Raw genomic sequence first — 17,621 nt, 5'->3', positions numbered from 1 at the left:
CAGAGACAGACAGAGAGAGACAGAGACAGAGAGAGAGAGACAGAGAGAGACATAGAGAGAGAGAGAGATAGAGATGGGTGTGAGTAGACTAAGCATGAGACCCTCCACCACAAACTGAACACTGAAAATGCAGAACAGTCCTCTCTTTAAGGGTGAACAACACATCACTTCAGTCACACCTGTAGGAGATGAGTTCAGATCTCTACCAGCTCTCCAAATCAATAGATGAGATATACTTCAGGGTAAACATTATGAAATAGTGCAGCATCAGGTCCCTTACCTGAGAGGGCTGCAAAGACTTGCTGCTCTGACGAATTGGGACGCACTTCCCCCTGTGGTTCTGGGCGTGACGCTGCTGTCTGTCCCCCAGGTGTCACTTTAGAACCTGCAGTAACTGGAAACACAGAACACCTCACATTAGTTCCACCCTCTGGCAACACACCGCACATGTCCACTAACTGTACATCAAAACACACAAACCTCTCACTCACTCACCTGTAATTTCTCCTCTAAATAAAGCGCTATCAAGCCTGTTAAATCTAAAACAGCATTTGATATTGGGAATCCTTTCCCCTATTTCTTTCCAGTGCAGTCTCAGCTGTATCTCTGTGTACGCAGTAGCTCTGTGCTGATCAGTGGCTGCAGTAGCCTGGGCCGTGGTCACTTCTCCCCGTCTGTGACTGGTTCTGCCCCCCCCCGCCCTCCCACCTCTGTCCTGCCCTCCTGCCTCTGGGTCCTGACTCTACTATCTAGGCCCTCCGTCTGGTCGTCTGATCCGATGTGGCTGTTATTTGGCCGCTGTGGGAGAGCGGCACTCTCCCAGACCCCCCCCCCCCCCCCAACCTCCCTCTGTTCCCATGCAGCTCCATTGAGGGTGACAGTGACGCGGGGGGACAGGACGACACCCAAAGTCACAAACACAGCAGTGCCGGGTCCAAAAGCTAGACAGTAGTCGACGGAGGGGGGCAGGTGGGGGGAATTTGAACTTGTGTGCGAGTGCGTGTGTGTGTGTCTCAGCGCTCGATAATACACATGCCTATTCAGAGAGACAAGAGGAGACACAAAAAAGTTGAATCAGAGAGGCTGTTAACATTGCAGAGGTGAGAGGAAGGAAGAATAGACTGGTGCTTTTTAGGTTTGCTCTCTGGACTTTGCTCGTTTGCTGGGTTACTGTCCAAGGTGCTGAAATCTGGCAGAACAGTTTAGAAAAGGGCATTCCTGGCTTAATATGTTTGAAAAACTAAAAACACAGTATATGGCTATGAAATTGCAGCTTTCATTCTCACACTGGTGAACCATAGTCAAGATAACTGAGCAACGCAATGTACATATTACCTCAACTAACCAGTCCCCCTTCACATGGACTGTCCCGGAACCCCCTGTATATAGCCTCGCTACTGGTATTTTACTGCTGCTCTTTAATTATTTGTTATTTCTCTATTTTCTTATTATTATATATATTTTTTTACTTCAGTTTATTTAGTAAATATTTTCTTAACTCTATCTCTTGAACTGCATTGTTGGTTAAGGGCTTGTAAATAAGCATTTCATGGTAAGGTCTACAACTGTTGTATTCGGCGCATGTGACAAATAACATTTGATTTGAGATACTCCGAAAGCTCAAACGAGATGGACTGAACAAGACCGTGTCTGAATGCCTCCAATTCGTGATGAGGCATGTCTCGTGAGCCTTTCCCCAGGGAACTGGGACAGGGCACTCAGGGGGCTTGGAGATCTAGAATGGTCAGCAGAACTATGAATGTTAGGAAAAGTGGGGACACAGTAAGAGGTTAATGCTTGGATAAGAGGACAGTGATTGGATCTTTGTGAAGATGTGAGGCAAGGGAGCGTTGAGGACAACCCAGAAGAGAGAAAGGCCCGGGTGGGTCAAGAAAGCATCTGAAACAGTGGGACACTGACAGCTCCGGGCAGCCCAACACTCCAGAATTCACACACATCACTAAGTAAATCAACTTCAGACTGGGGCTGCGTGGGCGTCTGGACCCAAACATGCCAAGTCATGTAGCACTCGTATCAGCTTGCCCCCGGGAACCCAGCGTGGGGAGCAAGGCTGCATGCCCACCCATTGTCGACAAGCTGTTAGCTATTGAAACACACCAGGCCAACTGAACACAATGGGGTTGTTTAAGGGCATTGGGGTAAAACAAAACAGGGCAAAATGAAAGGGGCCCCGGACGGGGTGGGAGAGGGAGGGGTGAAAGATTGATACACCACAATTAAGGGCCCAGTAAGAAGAGCAGTGAACCTTTGGATGCCTTTGCCCAGAGTTTCATCCCTCCATCTCTCTACTCCTCTGTCCATCCCTCTGTATCTCCAGCTCCTAGCATACTCTATGGCTCGGTCTGACCTAGATCACTGCTGCTGTGTGTGTGTGGCGTCTGTATACACAGTATATCCCTGTCATGGTTCAGCTGAGCAGACAGCATCTTACAGGGCCTGTCGCGCTGGCTTTCACAGTTGGAGAGATGAAGTCCCTCTGAAAACGGATGAATGGGTGTGACACAATCACCACCTGAATCTCAAATACAACCCAGTGGCATTCTGGTCCGCCCATGTGCAGTAGACACTGTATGTGCATTAGAGAGCCTTTTAAAGTGTTACATTTCAAATGGATGTTGTGTGACATAACATCTGGAGAGTGCTAGGCTCTGCTTTGAAACTGCAGCCATACAGGAACTGGCCGACTCCCGTCCTGACCCATGTCACTTATGAGGATTAGACACCTGGACAGGGTAAATGCAGTGGATTAAGGTGGCAACGTTAGTGGACGTATGGCGTGGTAGTGGGCATATGGCCAATTGTGTGGTTTCAGACCAAAGTTTGAAAAAAGACCCTCTTCTTGGCCACAGAGACAAAAATGTAGCTATTTATGTCTCTGCAGCCAAGAGCAAATTTTCTGCAATTCTACACATTTATGCGAGTGACTCAAACATTCGTGGAATTTTAGAATCTTTCTGAGTCAATTTCTTTTTATTGATGATTGTTAGTTCTCAAAGATGATCTTATTTAAAAAATATAGCGGTGGCCCGCCACTGCTAAATGAATATTGGGTAAACACTGAAATGTATCTCTCTAAATAGGACTCAGCAACACAGCTTTGGTTTTGTATTAGTTATAAGAGATATAGAGATATGAATTATTCAGCCCACTATTTGAGCCCAACTTAGTGTGGGGACAGAACACTTCAAAACCTCTGAACATTTCCTCTGTGGTTGTAACGTCTGATGTAATCAATACGACTGGGTGGTAAGGAAGGCAGAGCGAAACAAAATGACGGAGCAGTGGAAGTGTCAGGATTAGCCCCGTGCCACACAGCTGGACAGAAGACTATGCTAGGCTACGCTAACTCGGCTAACTCCACAGTGTTGTCCTACAGCTGACCCCAGCTTTCCCCCCCTTCTTATCCCCAGTCGGATTTCCGCATGCTGGGTACACACGCCGGCAGACAGGGCGAGGGACGAGGGGAGCACCACAGGGGCTCCTCTGAAGAATACTGATTTGGGGGGAAGATAATCCCACCTCCAACAGATGTGCAAAGGTCTGATAAACGTTGACGTTGTGGTGAAATGTCCCTATAACACAGCAAATAAAATAATGTATAGGACATTCACATTTCAAACAAAAGAAAAAGGCACAAAAGAGATAAAACCACATAAATGCATCAACATAGAAGACTGCTCTTCTGCAGTCAGACTGGATGACACATGGACATAGAAGACTGCTCTTCTGCAGTCAGACAGGATGACACATGGACATAGAAGACTGCTCTTCTGCAGTCAGACAGGATGACACATGGACATAGAAGACTGCTCTTCTACAGTCAGACGGGATGACACATGGACATAGAAGACTGCTCTTCTGCAGTCAGACAGGATGACACATGGACATAGAAGACCGCTCTCCTGCAGTCAGACTGGATGACACATGGACATAGAAGACTGCTCTTCTGCAGTCAGACAGGATGACACATGGACATAGAAGACTGCTCTTCTGCAGTCAGACAGGATGACACATGGACATAAAAGACTGCTCTTCTGCAGTCAGACAGGATGACACATGGACATAGAAGACTGCTCTTCTGCAGTCAGACAGGATGACACATGGACATAGAAGACTGCTCTTCTGCAGTCAGACTGGATGACACATGGACATAGAAGACTGCTCTTCTGCAGTCAGACAGGATGACACATGGACCTAGAAGACTGCTCTTCTGCAGTCAGACAGGATGACACATGGACATAAACGACTGCTCTTCTGCAGTCAGACAGGATGACACATGGACATAAAAGATAGCTCTTCTGCAGTCAGACAGGATGACACATGGTCATAAAAGACTGCTCTTCTGCAGTCAGACAGGATGAAACATGGACATAGAAGACTGCTCTTCTGCAGTCAGACAGGATGACACATGGACATAAAAGACTGCTCTTCTGCAGTCAGACAGGATGACACATGGACATAGAAGACTGCTCTTCTGCAGTCAGACAGGATGACACATGGACATAGAAGACTGCTCTTCTGCAGTCAGACAGGATGACACATGGACATAGAAGACTGCTCTTCTACAGTCAGACGGGATGACACATGGACATAGAAGACTGCTCTTCTGCAGTCAGACAGGATGACACATGGACATAGAAGACTCCTCTTCTGCAGTCAGACAGGATGACACATGGACATAAAAGACTGCTCTTCTGCAGTCAGACAGGATGAAACATGGACATATAAGACTGCTCTTCTGCAGTCAGACAGGATGACACATGGACATAAAAGACTGCTCTTCTGCAGTCAGACAGGATGACACATGGACATAGAAGACTGCTCTTCTGCAGTCAGACAGGATGACACATGGACATAGAAGACTGCTCTTCTGCAGTCAGACTGGATGACACATGGACATAGAAGACTGCTCTTCTGCAGTCAGACAGGATGACACATGGACCTAGAAGACTGCTCTTCTGCAGTCAGACAGGATGACACATGGACATAAAAGACTGCTCTTCTGCAGTCAGACAGGATGACACATGGACATAGAAGACTGCTCTTCTGCAGTCAGACAGGATGACACATGGTCATAAAAGACTGCTCTTCTGCAGTCAGACAGGATGACACATGGACATAGAAGACTGCTCTTCTGCAGTCAGACAGGATGACACATGTGATCCACGGATGCAGGGTCATTAGATCACAGCTCTGGGTTGCCACAGCCTGCCGCTCTGCAGTTTTTGATGTCAATCCCTCTGGAATATCTCTCTCACACACACACACACACACACACACACACACACACACACACACACAGAACTAAGCTGAATGCTGAGCCGCATGTGTGTATAGTGTGTGTGTGTGTGTGTGTGTGTGTGTGCCTGCCCCTGTCTGTAAAGCACCCATTGCCTGGCTGCCCATGTAGAACCCTGTTAGCAGCAGCTCCATTGATCTTCCCAGTGGTTAGCCTACGGATTAAGGCTGGGGGGTTTTATCATTTGGAAGGCTTTGATACAAATAAATCAGAGGGAATAAAATCCCAGGGAAATGAAGTCCATTTAGGTCAGAAATGATAGAACCCATTTCACCCTCATCTGTAAAGACACACATCTGTGCTGAGTGGGGGGAGTCCTCCTGGGGGAGGATTGTATAGAGAGGGGTGGTACTGTAACTCACAGATAAAGGGCAGTGGTCAGAAGTGGGAAAATATGTGATCACGGGGAACGAGCCGCCAGAACAGCGTCAATGCACCTTGGCATAGATTCTACAAGTGTCTGGAACTCTATCGGAGAGATGCGACACCATTCTTCAATATTCCATCATTTGCCGTTTTGTTGATGGTGGTGGAAAAAACACTGTCTCAGGCGCCGCTTCAGAATCTCCCATAAGTGTTGAAACACACACACACACTTTAAACCCACCATGCTCCTTTCAGACACCTCTTTCAAAGCCACACATCTCTTCTTCTAGCCATGGTAGCCAGAATAATGGCCAACTGGGCACATTTAGACATGACCCTAAGTATGATGGGATGTTAATATATTAACTCAGGAACCACACCTGTGTGGAAGCACCTGCTTTCAATATATGTTGTATCCCTCATTTACTCAAGTGTTTCCTTTATTTTGGTAGTTACCTGTACACCTGGATACTGAACATCTGGATTAGTTCAACATGCTGAGTTCTGTGAGCGCGGGCCGTCCTCATTTCAGGAGTACTGAACCCAAATCTGATCTAACACATCTTATTTTCTATCTAAGCCAGAGGGCTAATGCAGGAGATAGGGGAACAATTGATGAGGAGCGTGGTCATTGACAGGTCATAAAGAGAAAGGTGGGACACCGCCGGAGGGAGGGGACACAGCAGCAGGTACCCACTCCACTTGCACCACTCCCACAGAGAGCAGAGAGGCCGCAGGTCTGCAGAGCAGGTTCGTCAAAGCAGAGAGAGCACTGAGGCAATGGGCTACTGACAAGACTCCACACACACACACACACACACGTCCATATTACACGACAAGTGTAAGACAAAAAAAACAACACACATTCACACACAGCTCTGCCCTTGAGTGACCCCTCCGGTTCCATAATAATTATGATACATTATATTTATATGGCGCTTTTCAAGGCCCCAGAGTCTGACCCAATGACCTCACGATAGAGTCTGCCATTCCACCACACCTCCTTTTGATCGCCTTCTTAAACACCCCACAGCCCTGTCCAAGACAGACAGTCTGTTGGGGGCAGAAATGCAGAGAATAGTGTTCATTTCATCTCTGTTACAGCTCCCAGTCACACAGTGAGACAACACGGTCCATCTCCCTGGCCCACAGTACACCATGAAGGCATTGGAAAAGCTCCAGTGTGGGTTTAAAGTCACTGGGATTGGGGATCAGAACATTACACGTGGAAACTGCAGAAGATGAAAGACACAGCTTCCACTAGAGAGGAGGAAGGAGGATACACTGTGTGCTTTCCCAAGCTACAGGATTAAAAAGGCAGATCATGAATATGTAGGGGGTTTAGCCACAGTTCTTGTTCATAGGTTATTGGGATGAAAAGAGCATCAGGCTCTGGCATGCGTTCACATGCATTGCAGAGGTTTTTGCTGAAAGCTGGTGTGTTAACACTTTGGCTTGCATGAATTCCCAGTAATAGTGTTTTGAGTACTCCAAGAGGTTTTTGTTAGATTGTAGGTGATGAGCTTCCATCTTCAGGCCTCCGTAAGGAGCATAAAGATGGATAATATAAAATACATTACCATAGAGTGCCATTTCCATGTTGTATTGTAGGCTAATACATACAGTACAACATGTAATCAACGTCTCTCCCTCTCAGTCTCTCCCAGTCTCTCCCAGTCTCTCTGTCTCTCCCTCTTCCTCAGTCTCTCTCTGTCTCTCCGTCTCAGTCTCTCTCGGTCTCTCCCTCTTCCTCAGTCTCTCTGTCTCTCCCTCAGTCTCTCTCTGTCTATCCGCCTTCCTCGGTCTCTCCCTCTGTCTCTCAGTCTTCCTCAGTCTCTCTCTGTCTCTCCCTTCAGTCTCTCCCTCTCAGTCTCTCTCTGTCTCTCCATCTTCCTCAGTCTCTCTCTCCCTCTCAGTCTCTCCGTCTTCCTCAGTCTCGCTCTGTCTCTCCCTCTCAGTCTATCCGTCTTCCTCAGTCTCTCTCTGTCTTCCTCAGTCTCTCTCCCTCTCCCTCTCAGTCTCTCCGTCTTCATCAGTCTCTCTCTGTCTCTCCCTCTCAGTCTATCCGTCTTCCTCAGTCTCTCTGTCTCTCCCTCTCAGTCTATCCGTCTTCCTCAGTCTCTCTGTCTCTCCGTCTTCCTCAGTCTCTCTCTGTCTCTCCCTCTCAGTCTCTCCGTCTTCCTCAATCTCTCTCTGTCTCTCCGTCTTCCTCAGTCTCTCTGTCTCTCCGTCTTCATCAGTCTCTCTCTGTCTCTCCCTCTCAGTCTCTCGATCTTCCTCAGTCTCTCTCTCTCACATTCAGTCTCTCCGTCTTCCTCAGTCTCTCTGTCTTCCTCAGTCTCTCTCTCCCTCTGTCTCTCCGTCTTTCTCAGTCTCTCTGTCTCATCCTCTCAGTCTCTCTCTGTCTCTCCCTCTCAGTCTCTCCGTCTTCCTCAATCTCTCTCTGTCTCTCCGTCTTCCACAGTCTCTCTGTTCTCCGTCTTCATCAGTCTCTCTCTGTCTCTCCCTCTCAGTCTCTCGATCTTCCTCAGTCTCTTTCCGTCTCAGTCTGTCTCTCTCCATCTCTGTCTGTCTCTCTTGGTCTCTGTCACACTCAGTCTGTTTCAGTCTCTGTATGTCTCTCTCAGTCTGTCTCTCTTTCAGTCTCTGTCTATATATCTCTGTCTCTCTCAGTCTGTCTCTCTTTCAGTCTCTGTCTCTGTCGCTCTCGGTCTCTGTCTCTCTCGGCCTCTGTCTCTCTTGGCCTCGGTCTCTCTCGGCCTCGGTCTCTCTCGGTCTTGGTCTCTCTCGGTCTCTGTCTCTCTCGGTCTCTGTATCTCTCGGTCTCTGTCTCTCTCGGTCTCTGTCTCTCTCGGTCTCTGTCTCTCTCGGTCTCTGTCTCTCTCGGTCTCTGTCTCTCTCGGTCTCTGTCTCGGTCTTGGTCTCTCTCGGTCTTGGTCTCTGTCTCTCTCGGTTTCTGTTTCTCTCGGTCTCTGTTTCTCTCGGTCTCTGTCTCTCTCGGTCTTGGTCTCTCGCTGTCTCTCTCGGTCTCTGTCAATGTCTCTCTCGGGTCTGTCTCTCTGTTGGTACCTGTCTCCGTCTGTCTCTCTCCATCTCTCGCAATAACTGTCCCTGTCTGTCTCAGTCTCTACCTGTCTCTCTCATTCTCTGTCTGTCTCTCTCTCAGTCACTGTCTGTTTCTCTCTCAGTCGCTGTCTGTCTCTCTCTCAGTCGCTGTCTGTCTCTCTCTCAGTCGCTGTCTCTCTCATTCTCTGTCTCTTTATCCCTCTCAGTCGCTGTCTATCTCTCTCTCAGTCTCTGTCTCTTTATCCCTCTCATTCTCTGTCTCTCCCGCTCAGTATCTGTCTTTATCTCCCTGTCTCTCAATCTCTTTATCCTTCTTAGTCTCTTTATCCCTCTCTGTCTCGGTCTCTCTCAGTCTCTGTCTCTCTCAATAACTGTCTAATTCTCTATTAATAACTGTCTTGGGCTCTCTCAGTCTCTGTCTGTCTTCCTCAGTCTCCGTGTCCCTCAGTCTCTGTCACTCTCAATAACTGTCTTGGGCTCTCTCAGTATCTGTCTGTCTGTCTCTCTCAGTCTCCGTGTCCCTCAGTCTCTGTCACTCTCAATAACTGTCTCAGTCTCTCTCAGTCCATGTCTGTCTCTGTCTGTCTCTCTCAGTCTCCGTCTGTCTCTCTCAGTTTATCTGTCTGACTCTCAGTCTGTCTGACTCTCAGTCTCGGTCTCTGTCTCGCTCAGCCTCTGTCTCTGCCTCTCTGAGTCTCTGTCTGTCTCTCTCAGTGTCTGTCTCTCTCTCTCAGTCTGTCTGTCTGTCTCTCTCCGTCTCAGTCTGTCTCTCTCCGTCTCAGTCTGTCTCTCTCCATCTCAGTCTGTCTCTCTCCATCTCAGTCTGTCTCTCTCCGTCTCAGTCTGTCTCTCTCCGTCTCAGTCTGTCTCTCTCAGTCTCTTTCCGTCTCAGTCTGTCTCTCTCCATCTCTGTCTGTCTGTCTCTCTTGGTCTCTGTCACACTCAGTCTGTTTCAGTCTCTGTCTGTCTCTCTCAGTCTCCGTGTCCCTCAGTCTCTGTCACTCTCAATAACTGTCTCAGTCTCTCTCAGTCCATGTCTGTCTCTGTCTGTCTCTCTCAGTCTCCGTCTGTCTCGCTCAGTTTATCTGTCTGACTCTCAGTCTGTCTGACTCTCAGTCTCGGTCTCTGTCTCGCTCAGCCTCTGTCTCTGCCTCTCTGAGTCTCTGTCTGTCTCTCTCAGTGTCTGTCTCTCTCTCTCAGTCTGTCTGTCTCTCTCTCTCAGTCTCTGTCTGTCTCTCTCCGTCTCAGTCTGTCTCTCTCCGTCTCAGTCTGTCTCTCTCCATCTCAGTCTGTCTCTCTCCATCTCAGTCTGTCTCTCTCCGTCTCAGTCTGTCTCTCTCCGTCTCAGTCTGTCTCTTTCCGTCTCAGTCTGTCTCTCTCCATCTCTGTCTGTCTGTCTCTCTTGGTCTCTGTCACACTCAGTCTGTTTCAGTCTCTGTCTGTCTCTCTCAGTCTGTCTCTCTTTCAGTCTCTGTCTATATATCTCTGTCTCTCTCAGTCGGTCTCTCTTTCAGTCTCTGTCTCTGTCTCTCTCGGCCTCTGTCTCTCTTGGCCTCAGTCTCTCTCGGCCTCTGTCTGGTCTCTCGGTCTCTCTCGGTCTCTGTCTCTCTCGGTCTCTGTCTCTCTCGGTCTCTGTCTCTCTCGGTCTCTGTCTCTCTCGGTCTCTGTCTCTCTCGGTCTCTGTCTCTCTCGGTCTCTGTCTCTCTCGGTCTCTGTCTCTCTCGGTCTCTGTCTCTCTCGGTCTCTGTCTCTCTCGGTCTCTGTCTCTCTCGGTCTCTGTCTCTCTCGGTCTCTGTCTCTCTCGGTCTCTGTCTCTCTCGGTCTCTGTTTCTCTCGGTCTCTGTCTCTCTCGGTCTCGGTCTCTCTCGGTCTCTGTTTCTCTCGGTCTCTGTTTCTCTCGGTCTCTGTTTCTCTCGGTCTCTGTTTCTCTCGGTCTCTGTTTCTCTCGGTCTCTGTTTCTCTCGGTCTCTGTCTCTCTCGGTCTCTGTCTCTCTCGGTCTCTGTCTCTCTCGGTCTTGGTCTCTCGCTGTCTCTCTCTGTCGCTGTCTCACTCGGTCTCTGTCTCTCTCGGTCTCTGTCTCTCTCGGTCTCTGTCTCAGTCTTTCTGTCAAGCTCTCTTCCTACCTTTCTCCTGGTGGCAGCTCTGTAACTTTGCATTTTAATGAAGGTAAGTATGTATAATGTATAGGTCAAAGTTATCTTTGCCCTCTCTCTTTCCGTCTCGCTACATGGCAGGGGCAGTCTCCCTCTCACTCTCACTCTTCCCAGGGATGTGGGTGACACAGCTGGCAGGACCAGGGCTCTGAGGACTCGGAGGCAGGCTCCTGTAGGTCTCTGGAGGGACGGTCCTGTCCTTCCCACTCTCCTCTGTTCTGCCTCCCCATGAAGCACATCTGATGTGGGGCCAGCCACTGCTGCTGCAGCCCCCAGCTGTAAGTAGGCCAACCTGACCCATATAGCTGCAGATCTCCCCCCGGACTGGAGAGACAGAGAGAAGCCTGCCAAGAGGCCACACAGCAGCAGTGCTACCCAGGCCCCATGTTCCGCTCGGAAGAGAACTGGAGAGCACATACACACGAACATCGACACACAGATGCACAGACACACACAGTGCTAACTGCAGTCTAATGCCACAGAGGGGAGAGGAAATAGACAGGTCAGGAAGTTAAATGAACGAAGAAGGACAGAGCTCTCCTAAGAGTAAAGGCTGTGTTAGACAAGGACATCAAAACAGTAGGAAAAAACAAGTGTCTTTTTGTGGTCGTATCCGTCTGTCTCCCTTCCCTCTTGTATTGTTAAAGTAGCTTGATTAACGACTCAGGCAAGGGTGTCCTCATTAATTAGTCTAAGAAACATTATTCTTCAGAAACATGACTAAACCAAGCAGAGTACTTCATTGAAGGTAAAACTATTCCCTATCTCAATAAGCTAATGCTATTAACCAAGGTTCTGTTTGTGACCGAGGCAAATGGAGTTAGGATTTTTAGGTCATATCACCCAGTCCTATCTCAACTTATGGGTGATTCATGATATATGTCTTAATTTAAAAAAAAAAGTTTTCTAAATATGCTTTGTTGTACAATTAAAGGTAAAATATACTACATTTCAAACAGTCAGCAATAATCTAATGAATTCAGTGCTTGTGAAATTATACCTGCCTTCCACAACCATAAGACCCACTAATAATTAAACTAGCTCATCCTGCTTCCCCCCCCCCCCCCAGTAATTACTGATCTGGCTTTGAAGTCTATCAAAATGCCCTTTTTGTTCCAAATTGAAACAGAACCATGCATAATGCACATTCACTAAACTGGCCAACTTCTTTTAGCAGGCATTGTAGAAAATGAACACACGTCTCATAAACAATCTCTCAAGCACAAGCCCACATGCTAGTGAGTAGCCAGCTAATCTTTATATTTCAAGTTTATCCAACTTGGATGTATTTGCTAGCTAACAGGGTAGAACAGTATAATTGTTATGAACACACCCTTCTGTTTGTCTCCAACTGTTGGAACACATTCTAGCCTGTCCACTTTGTTCAGATGTTGAAATCAAGTGGCCTACCTTATTTCTCAGAATAAGATTGAGTTGCCAACTCCTTTATATCATTGTTTTTATGCTCATTGCACATTTATAAAACACAGACTCGATAGCTAGTATTACAGTCGGAGGCCCAAAATGCATGAAACACAAACTGAGCTTTCGTTTTCCAGAATGAAATGTTCATTGATACCTCTGTTTTGATAGGGGGCTGCTCGTCACGCAGTTTGAGGAGTTGAGACATACAAAGGGAATAGGTAGAAAGGTTAACTTCTCCTCTATTACAGAAATGACTCTGTTGGACCAAACCTCAAACGCAAATAGCGAGTTGAAACTGCTTGTTGTCAGAGAGGAAGAAGTGATTCATATTTGTTGCTGTGAGTGGCAGGGGCTTGGTGTGTGTGTGTGTGTGTGTGTGTGTGTGTGTGTGTGTGTGTGTGTGTGTGTGTGTGTGTGTGTGTGTGTGTGTGTGTAAAATGGGAAGGCGCAGAGCCGCAGCAGAAGGAGCGAAGGAGTGTGTTCAAACAGTTGGAGATGAACAGAAGGGTGTGTTTGTAACGATTCAACTGTTAGCTAGCAAATAGAGCCAAGTTGGCTAGACTTTAAATGGAACGATTGTCTGGCTTAACACTAGCATGTGGGCTTGTGCTTGAGAGATCGTTGATGAGACCTGGGTTCATTTGCTACAATGCCTGCTAAAAGAAGTTGGTCAGACGAGACAACATTAAAACAACATTAAAACAACATTAAAACAACATTAAAACAAGCGGACATAAACAGTCATAAAACAGAGAAAAAAAATTCAGGCAAATGGAATGTTGTGAAAAAACATACATTTGAATGAATGAAATTCCATTTAAATCGCCCATCGTTAAAATGGATGGTTCAGTCGTTTGTCTGTTCATATGAATAATATATTATACTGTATATTAAGACAGGCTATTTCAAAAAAAGCCCCGGTAAAGTGTACCCGTTTCGGCCACCAGCAGGCTTCTGAAACAGAGGGTCATGTCTAATGTAAGTTGTAACATGGCAAGAACACACAGCATCGAAAGGTTACTATGGTAAGAATGGTCTTTCAACGCCTTCAGGAAAAAGAGAGTTCGGCGGACTGAACTAACATTTCACGATATCATTTGAACGGGAAATAAAAAGACCGGATCGACAAACATCGATAAGCACAAAGCAACATTCACAGAATCAACAAGGGGTTAATTGGAGGTTAACTGGTGAAGAAAGAGGAATGCAGAGCCAGGTTGTGGAAGAGTTTATTAGCACAATGTGCAGACAGATGGACAGACTACGACGGGCGGACAGTCTAGAAAAACAGCGCTGTACACAGATGGGCTATCCAGTAGAAGGGGAGGGGGAGGCTTGATATCAACCACACGAAGAGTCGTCAAAATCAAGGGGACGACGCTCTCAGAACAGCAAAGCCATCGGGGAAAATAGGTTGGTAAACCTCGCAATTATGTTTAAGTCATCCTTAACTTTCACTTGACTTACTTTAAACTGAACTGAAACAAAAGACAGATGAATGAGAAAGCGTGCAAACGTTCACGTCGAGTGGCATGTGTTAAAAAGTAGTGTGTTAGAGAGAAATGTGACTTTCAGAAACAGCCCAGACCTTTAGGACAGAGACAACCTGACATCAGAGATAGAAGCAGCGTGAGTTTGGTGTTAGGAGAGCAGGCTGGCAGAGCTGTCCCAGTAAGAGACAAGATGCTGACGGGAGGAGAGCGGCTGGCAGTGGTACTGTGGGTCAAATCTAATCAAAGTTTATGTGTGTGTGTGTGTGTATGTGTGTGTGTGTGTGTGTGTGTGTGTGTGTGTGTGTGTGTGGAGATGAACTTGTCAACTGAAGCATAATAAAACATCACCAAGAAAGTGAGTGACACAAGGAAGAGAGAGAGAAAGAGAGTGAGAGCGAGATAATTGAAAGAGAGAGAGAGCGAGAGAATTGAAAGAGAGAGGGAGAGTGAGATAATTGAAAGAGAGAGAGAGCGAGAGAATTGAAAGAGAGAGGGAGAGCGAGATAATTGAAAGAGAGGGAGAGCGAGATAATTGAAAGAGAGGGCGAGATAATTGAAAGAGAGAGATTGCTACATTGTAAATTGGGTCGAGAAACTTTGTGGAAGGGTGAGTTTGTAAACTACACGTATGAATAAATAAGGAGTGTGGGTGAGTATGTAAACTACACGTATGAATAAATAAGGAGTGTGGGTGAGTATGTAAACTACACGTATGAATAAATAAGGAGTGTGGGTGAGTATGTAAACTACACGTATGAATAAATAAGGAGTGTGGGTGAGTATGTAAACTACACGTATGAATAAATAAGGAGTGTGGGTGAGTATGTAAACTACACGTATGAATAAATAAGGAGTGTGGGTGCGTTGAAGAGTAATCCTGGCGTGCCCATGTGTGTGCAATATATTACAGTTACTAGTAGTATGCATCACTGCCTGGAACAACAACATCAATGCCTGGAACAATATGTCAAAAAGCCCAAGGGGCCATATGGGATATGAGAAGAGGACAGGGTGACAGACAGGCGTGTTTGTGACGGCACTCCGTCATCATGACCAGCCATATTAACAGTACTCTCACCTATAACACTCATCTTGGGCCCTAGAAAATTTGCTATGCGGAGGACGCGGACGGAATCACGGAATCCGTCCGTTAAAGCGGAATTCAACAATATTCTAGAATGTCTTGGACTTAATAGGGGATCGACTAAATGTACTGAAAATGTATTCATTTGCTCAAGTTCATCATGACACGAACAGAATGCATCAGTGATTCGTATATTTCCTGCAACTTTCTGCGGAGGCAACGAGAACTCCTCGTCTGTGGATGAGCGGTGCGTGTGGCCTTAGCGATGATGCTAATGAAAACCTTCTGGTAGATGGAAAGACTCCCAACACCCTTCTCGTTGAAATGTTAACTACAAAGTAGACTGTGCTTGCCTGGCAGAATGATATCATGATTGTTCGCATCATTCAAGTGTTTTTTGTTTGGTTTTGACTGATAAACAACAGTCTGTTGCTAGTTGCACACTAGAATTAAAAGGGTAATTACACCCAAAAATCGAGATTTCTAAATTTGCCCAGACCTCAAAAGTGGTCTCCTGATGTGGTTTAAACATTCTTGTTAAAACATGGACTTAAAACATCCAATTCAGTTGTTTTTCTATTTAAAAAAGTGTGATTTTGAAATCGAAAACCTGAAAGAAAGAAAAACTGGGGGAAATGGAAACCTGGAAAAACAAAACGGAGAAATATCAGACAACCAACAAAAAATGTATAGGACCCTACTCATACTCTGGTTGGAGTGTAGAGTACTTCAAAGCATCTGTGTGTGTGTGTGTGTGTGTGTGTGTGTGTGTGTGTGTGTGTGTGTGTGTGTGTGTGTGTGTGTGTGTGTGTGAGTCTGTACCTGCATAGCTACTGTGTGCTTGTGTGCTTGTTAATCTGTGTAGGTGAAGGCTTATTTCTGCTCATTTAGTCCTCTAGACTCAGAGTAGGAGAGAGAGTAGACTCGTGCTGGCGGCAGTGGAGCACCCTAACCCCCATATTCTGATGGAAGGCTGGCGAGAGTCAGGAGAGGCTCCACAATGTTTCCTACAGAGGTCTCCAGGCTGATGGGCAGTGCGGTGGTGGTGGTGTGGTTGTTATAGGGGGGGGTACTGAGGTGGGAGAGGAGAGGTGCAGAGAAGCAGAAGCACTGGTGACACTCAGGCGGTGGCTTGTTCTAGTCCTCTGAAGCTTGGGTTGGGGAAGGACAAGAGAGAGGAGAGTTGAGGAAAGAGATGACAGAGAGATGAATGGTAGATAGGAGGTAGATAGGAGGGAGAGATGATCCAAGAGAAAGGGAAGGAGAGTATGAATAGGAGTGGGGGGACATGGTGGGTGAGAGGGGCGATAGGGAAGAGAGGAAGAAAAAGAGGATGACAGAAGAGAGAGACACTCAGACAGAGAGATGAATGGTAGATAGGAGGTAGAGTGAGATGGAGATGGAGAGATAAGAGTATGAATAGGAGTGGGGGGACATGGTGGGTGAGAGGGGCGATAGGGAAGAGAGAGACACTCAGACAGAGAGATGAATGGTAGATAGGAGGTAGAGTGAGATGGAGAGATAAGAGTATGAATAGGAGTGGGGGGACATGGTGGGTGAGAGGGGCGATAGGGAAGAGAACAACAGTGCTGGTTAGTAAAGTGATCACAACAGAACCAGTTCTGCCAACTACAACACCTGCCTACTCCAAGCATTTGCCCATGCAGTGGCATACCTACATGCATCGCAGCCAGTGGCATACCTACATGCATCGCAGCCAGTGGCATACCTACATGCATCGCAGCCAGTGGCATCATGCAGTACAAACACAAACACACACACTCATTCTCATGGCTCCCAAACGTTGCTTACCGTCTCTGCATTTACCTTACGTCTCAATTCTCTGACCTAGTTACTACTTATACCTCCTGCCTCTACTCTACTCTACTCTACACTACTCTACTCTATCCTACTCTACTCTACTCTACTCTACTCTACTCTGCTCTACTCTGCTCTACTCTGCTCTACTCTGCTCTACTCTGCTCAACAAAAGGTTACTTTTGATAATGATAAATGGAATCAATGTACCCAGAAAAGACCAGATGCTACGTGCAAGTAGTCTAGCACAATTGCATCACCAGTAGGTGGCTATTATATATATAAAAAACACATCTACTATCAATGGGTAGACGTTATTTCATTTAGACATATCTAAATCTCCTACTATCAATGGGTAGACGTTATTTCATTTAGACATATCTAAATCTCCTACTATCAATGGGTAGACGTTATTTCATTTAGACATATCTAAATCTCCTACTATCAATGGGTAGACGTTATTTCATTTAGACATATCTAAATCTCCTACTATCAATGGGTAGACGTTATTTCATTTAGACATATCTTAATCTCCTACTATCAATGGGTAGACGTTATTTCATTTAGACATATCTAAATCTCCTACTATCAATGGGTAGACGTTATTTCATTTAGACATATCTAAATCTCCTACTATCAATGGGTAGACGTTATTTCATTTAGACATATCTTAATCTCCTACTATCAATGGGTAGACGTTATTTCATTTAGACATATCTAAATCTCCTACTATCAATGGGTAGACGTTATTTCATTTAGACATATCTAAATCTCCTACTATCAATGGGTAGACGTTATTTCATTTAGACATATCTTAATCTCCTACTATCAATGGGTAGACGTTATTTCATTTAGACATATCTAAATCTCCTACTATCAATGGGTAGACGTTATT

At 46.3% G+C, this 17,621-nt stretch overlaps 1 protein-coding gene across 13 annotated transcripts in view; it reads right to left on the bottom strand.

The window, feature by feature from the left end:
- LOC109899362 (microtubule-associated protein 4) overlaps positions 1–17,621 on the bottom strand; it is a 125,139-nt gene that overhangs the window by 66,180 nt on the left and 41,338 nt on the right. For all 13 annotated transcript variants that reach the window (XM_031836149.1, XM_031836151.1, XM_031836154.1 and 10 more), the window contains one exon: positions 281–394. In XM_031836149.1, the coding sequence (XP_031692009.1) occupies positions 281–394 (114 nt within the window). The remainder of the gene's footprint in view (positions 1–280; positions 395–17,621) is intronic.

This window comes from Oncorhynchus kisutch, linkage group LG11 (assembly GCF_002021735.2).
Source record: "Oncorhynchus kisutch isolate 150728-3 linkage group LG11, Okis_V2, whole genome shotgun sequence".
Taxonomy (NCBI): domain Eukaryota; kingdom Metazoa; phylum Chordata; class Actinopteri; order Salmoniformes; family Salmonidae; genus Oncorhynchus; species Oncorhynchus kisutch.
Note: the sequence above shows the minus strand (reverse complement) of the source record. Positions and strands in the feature narration are given on the sequence as shown.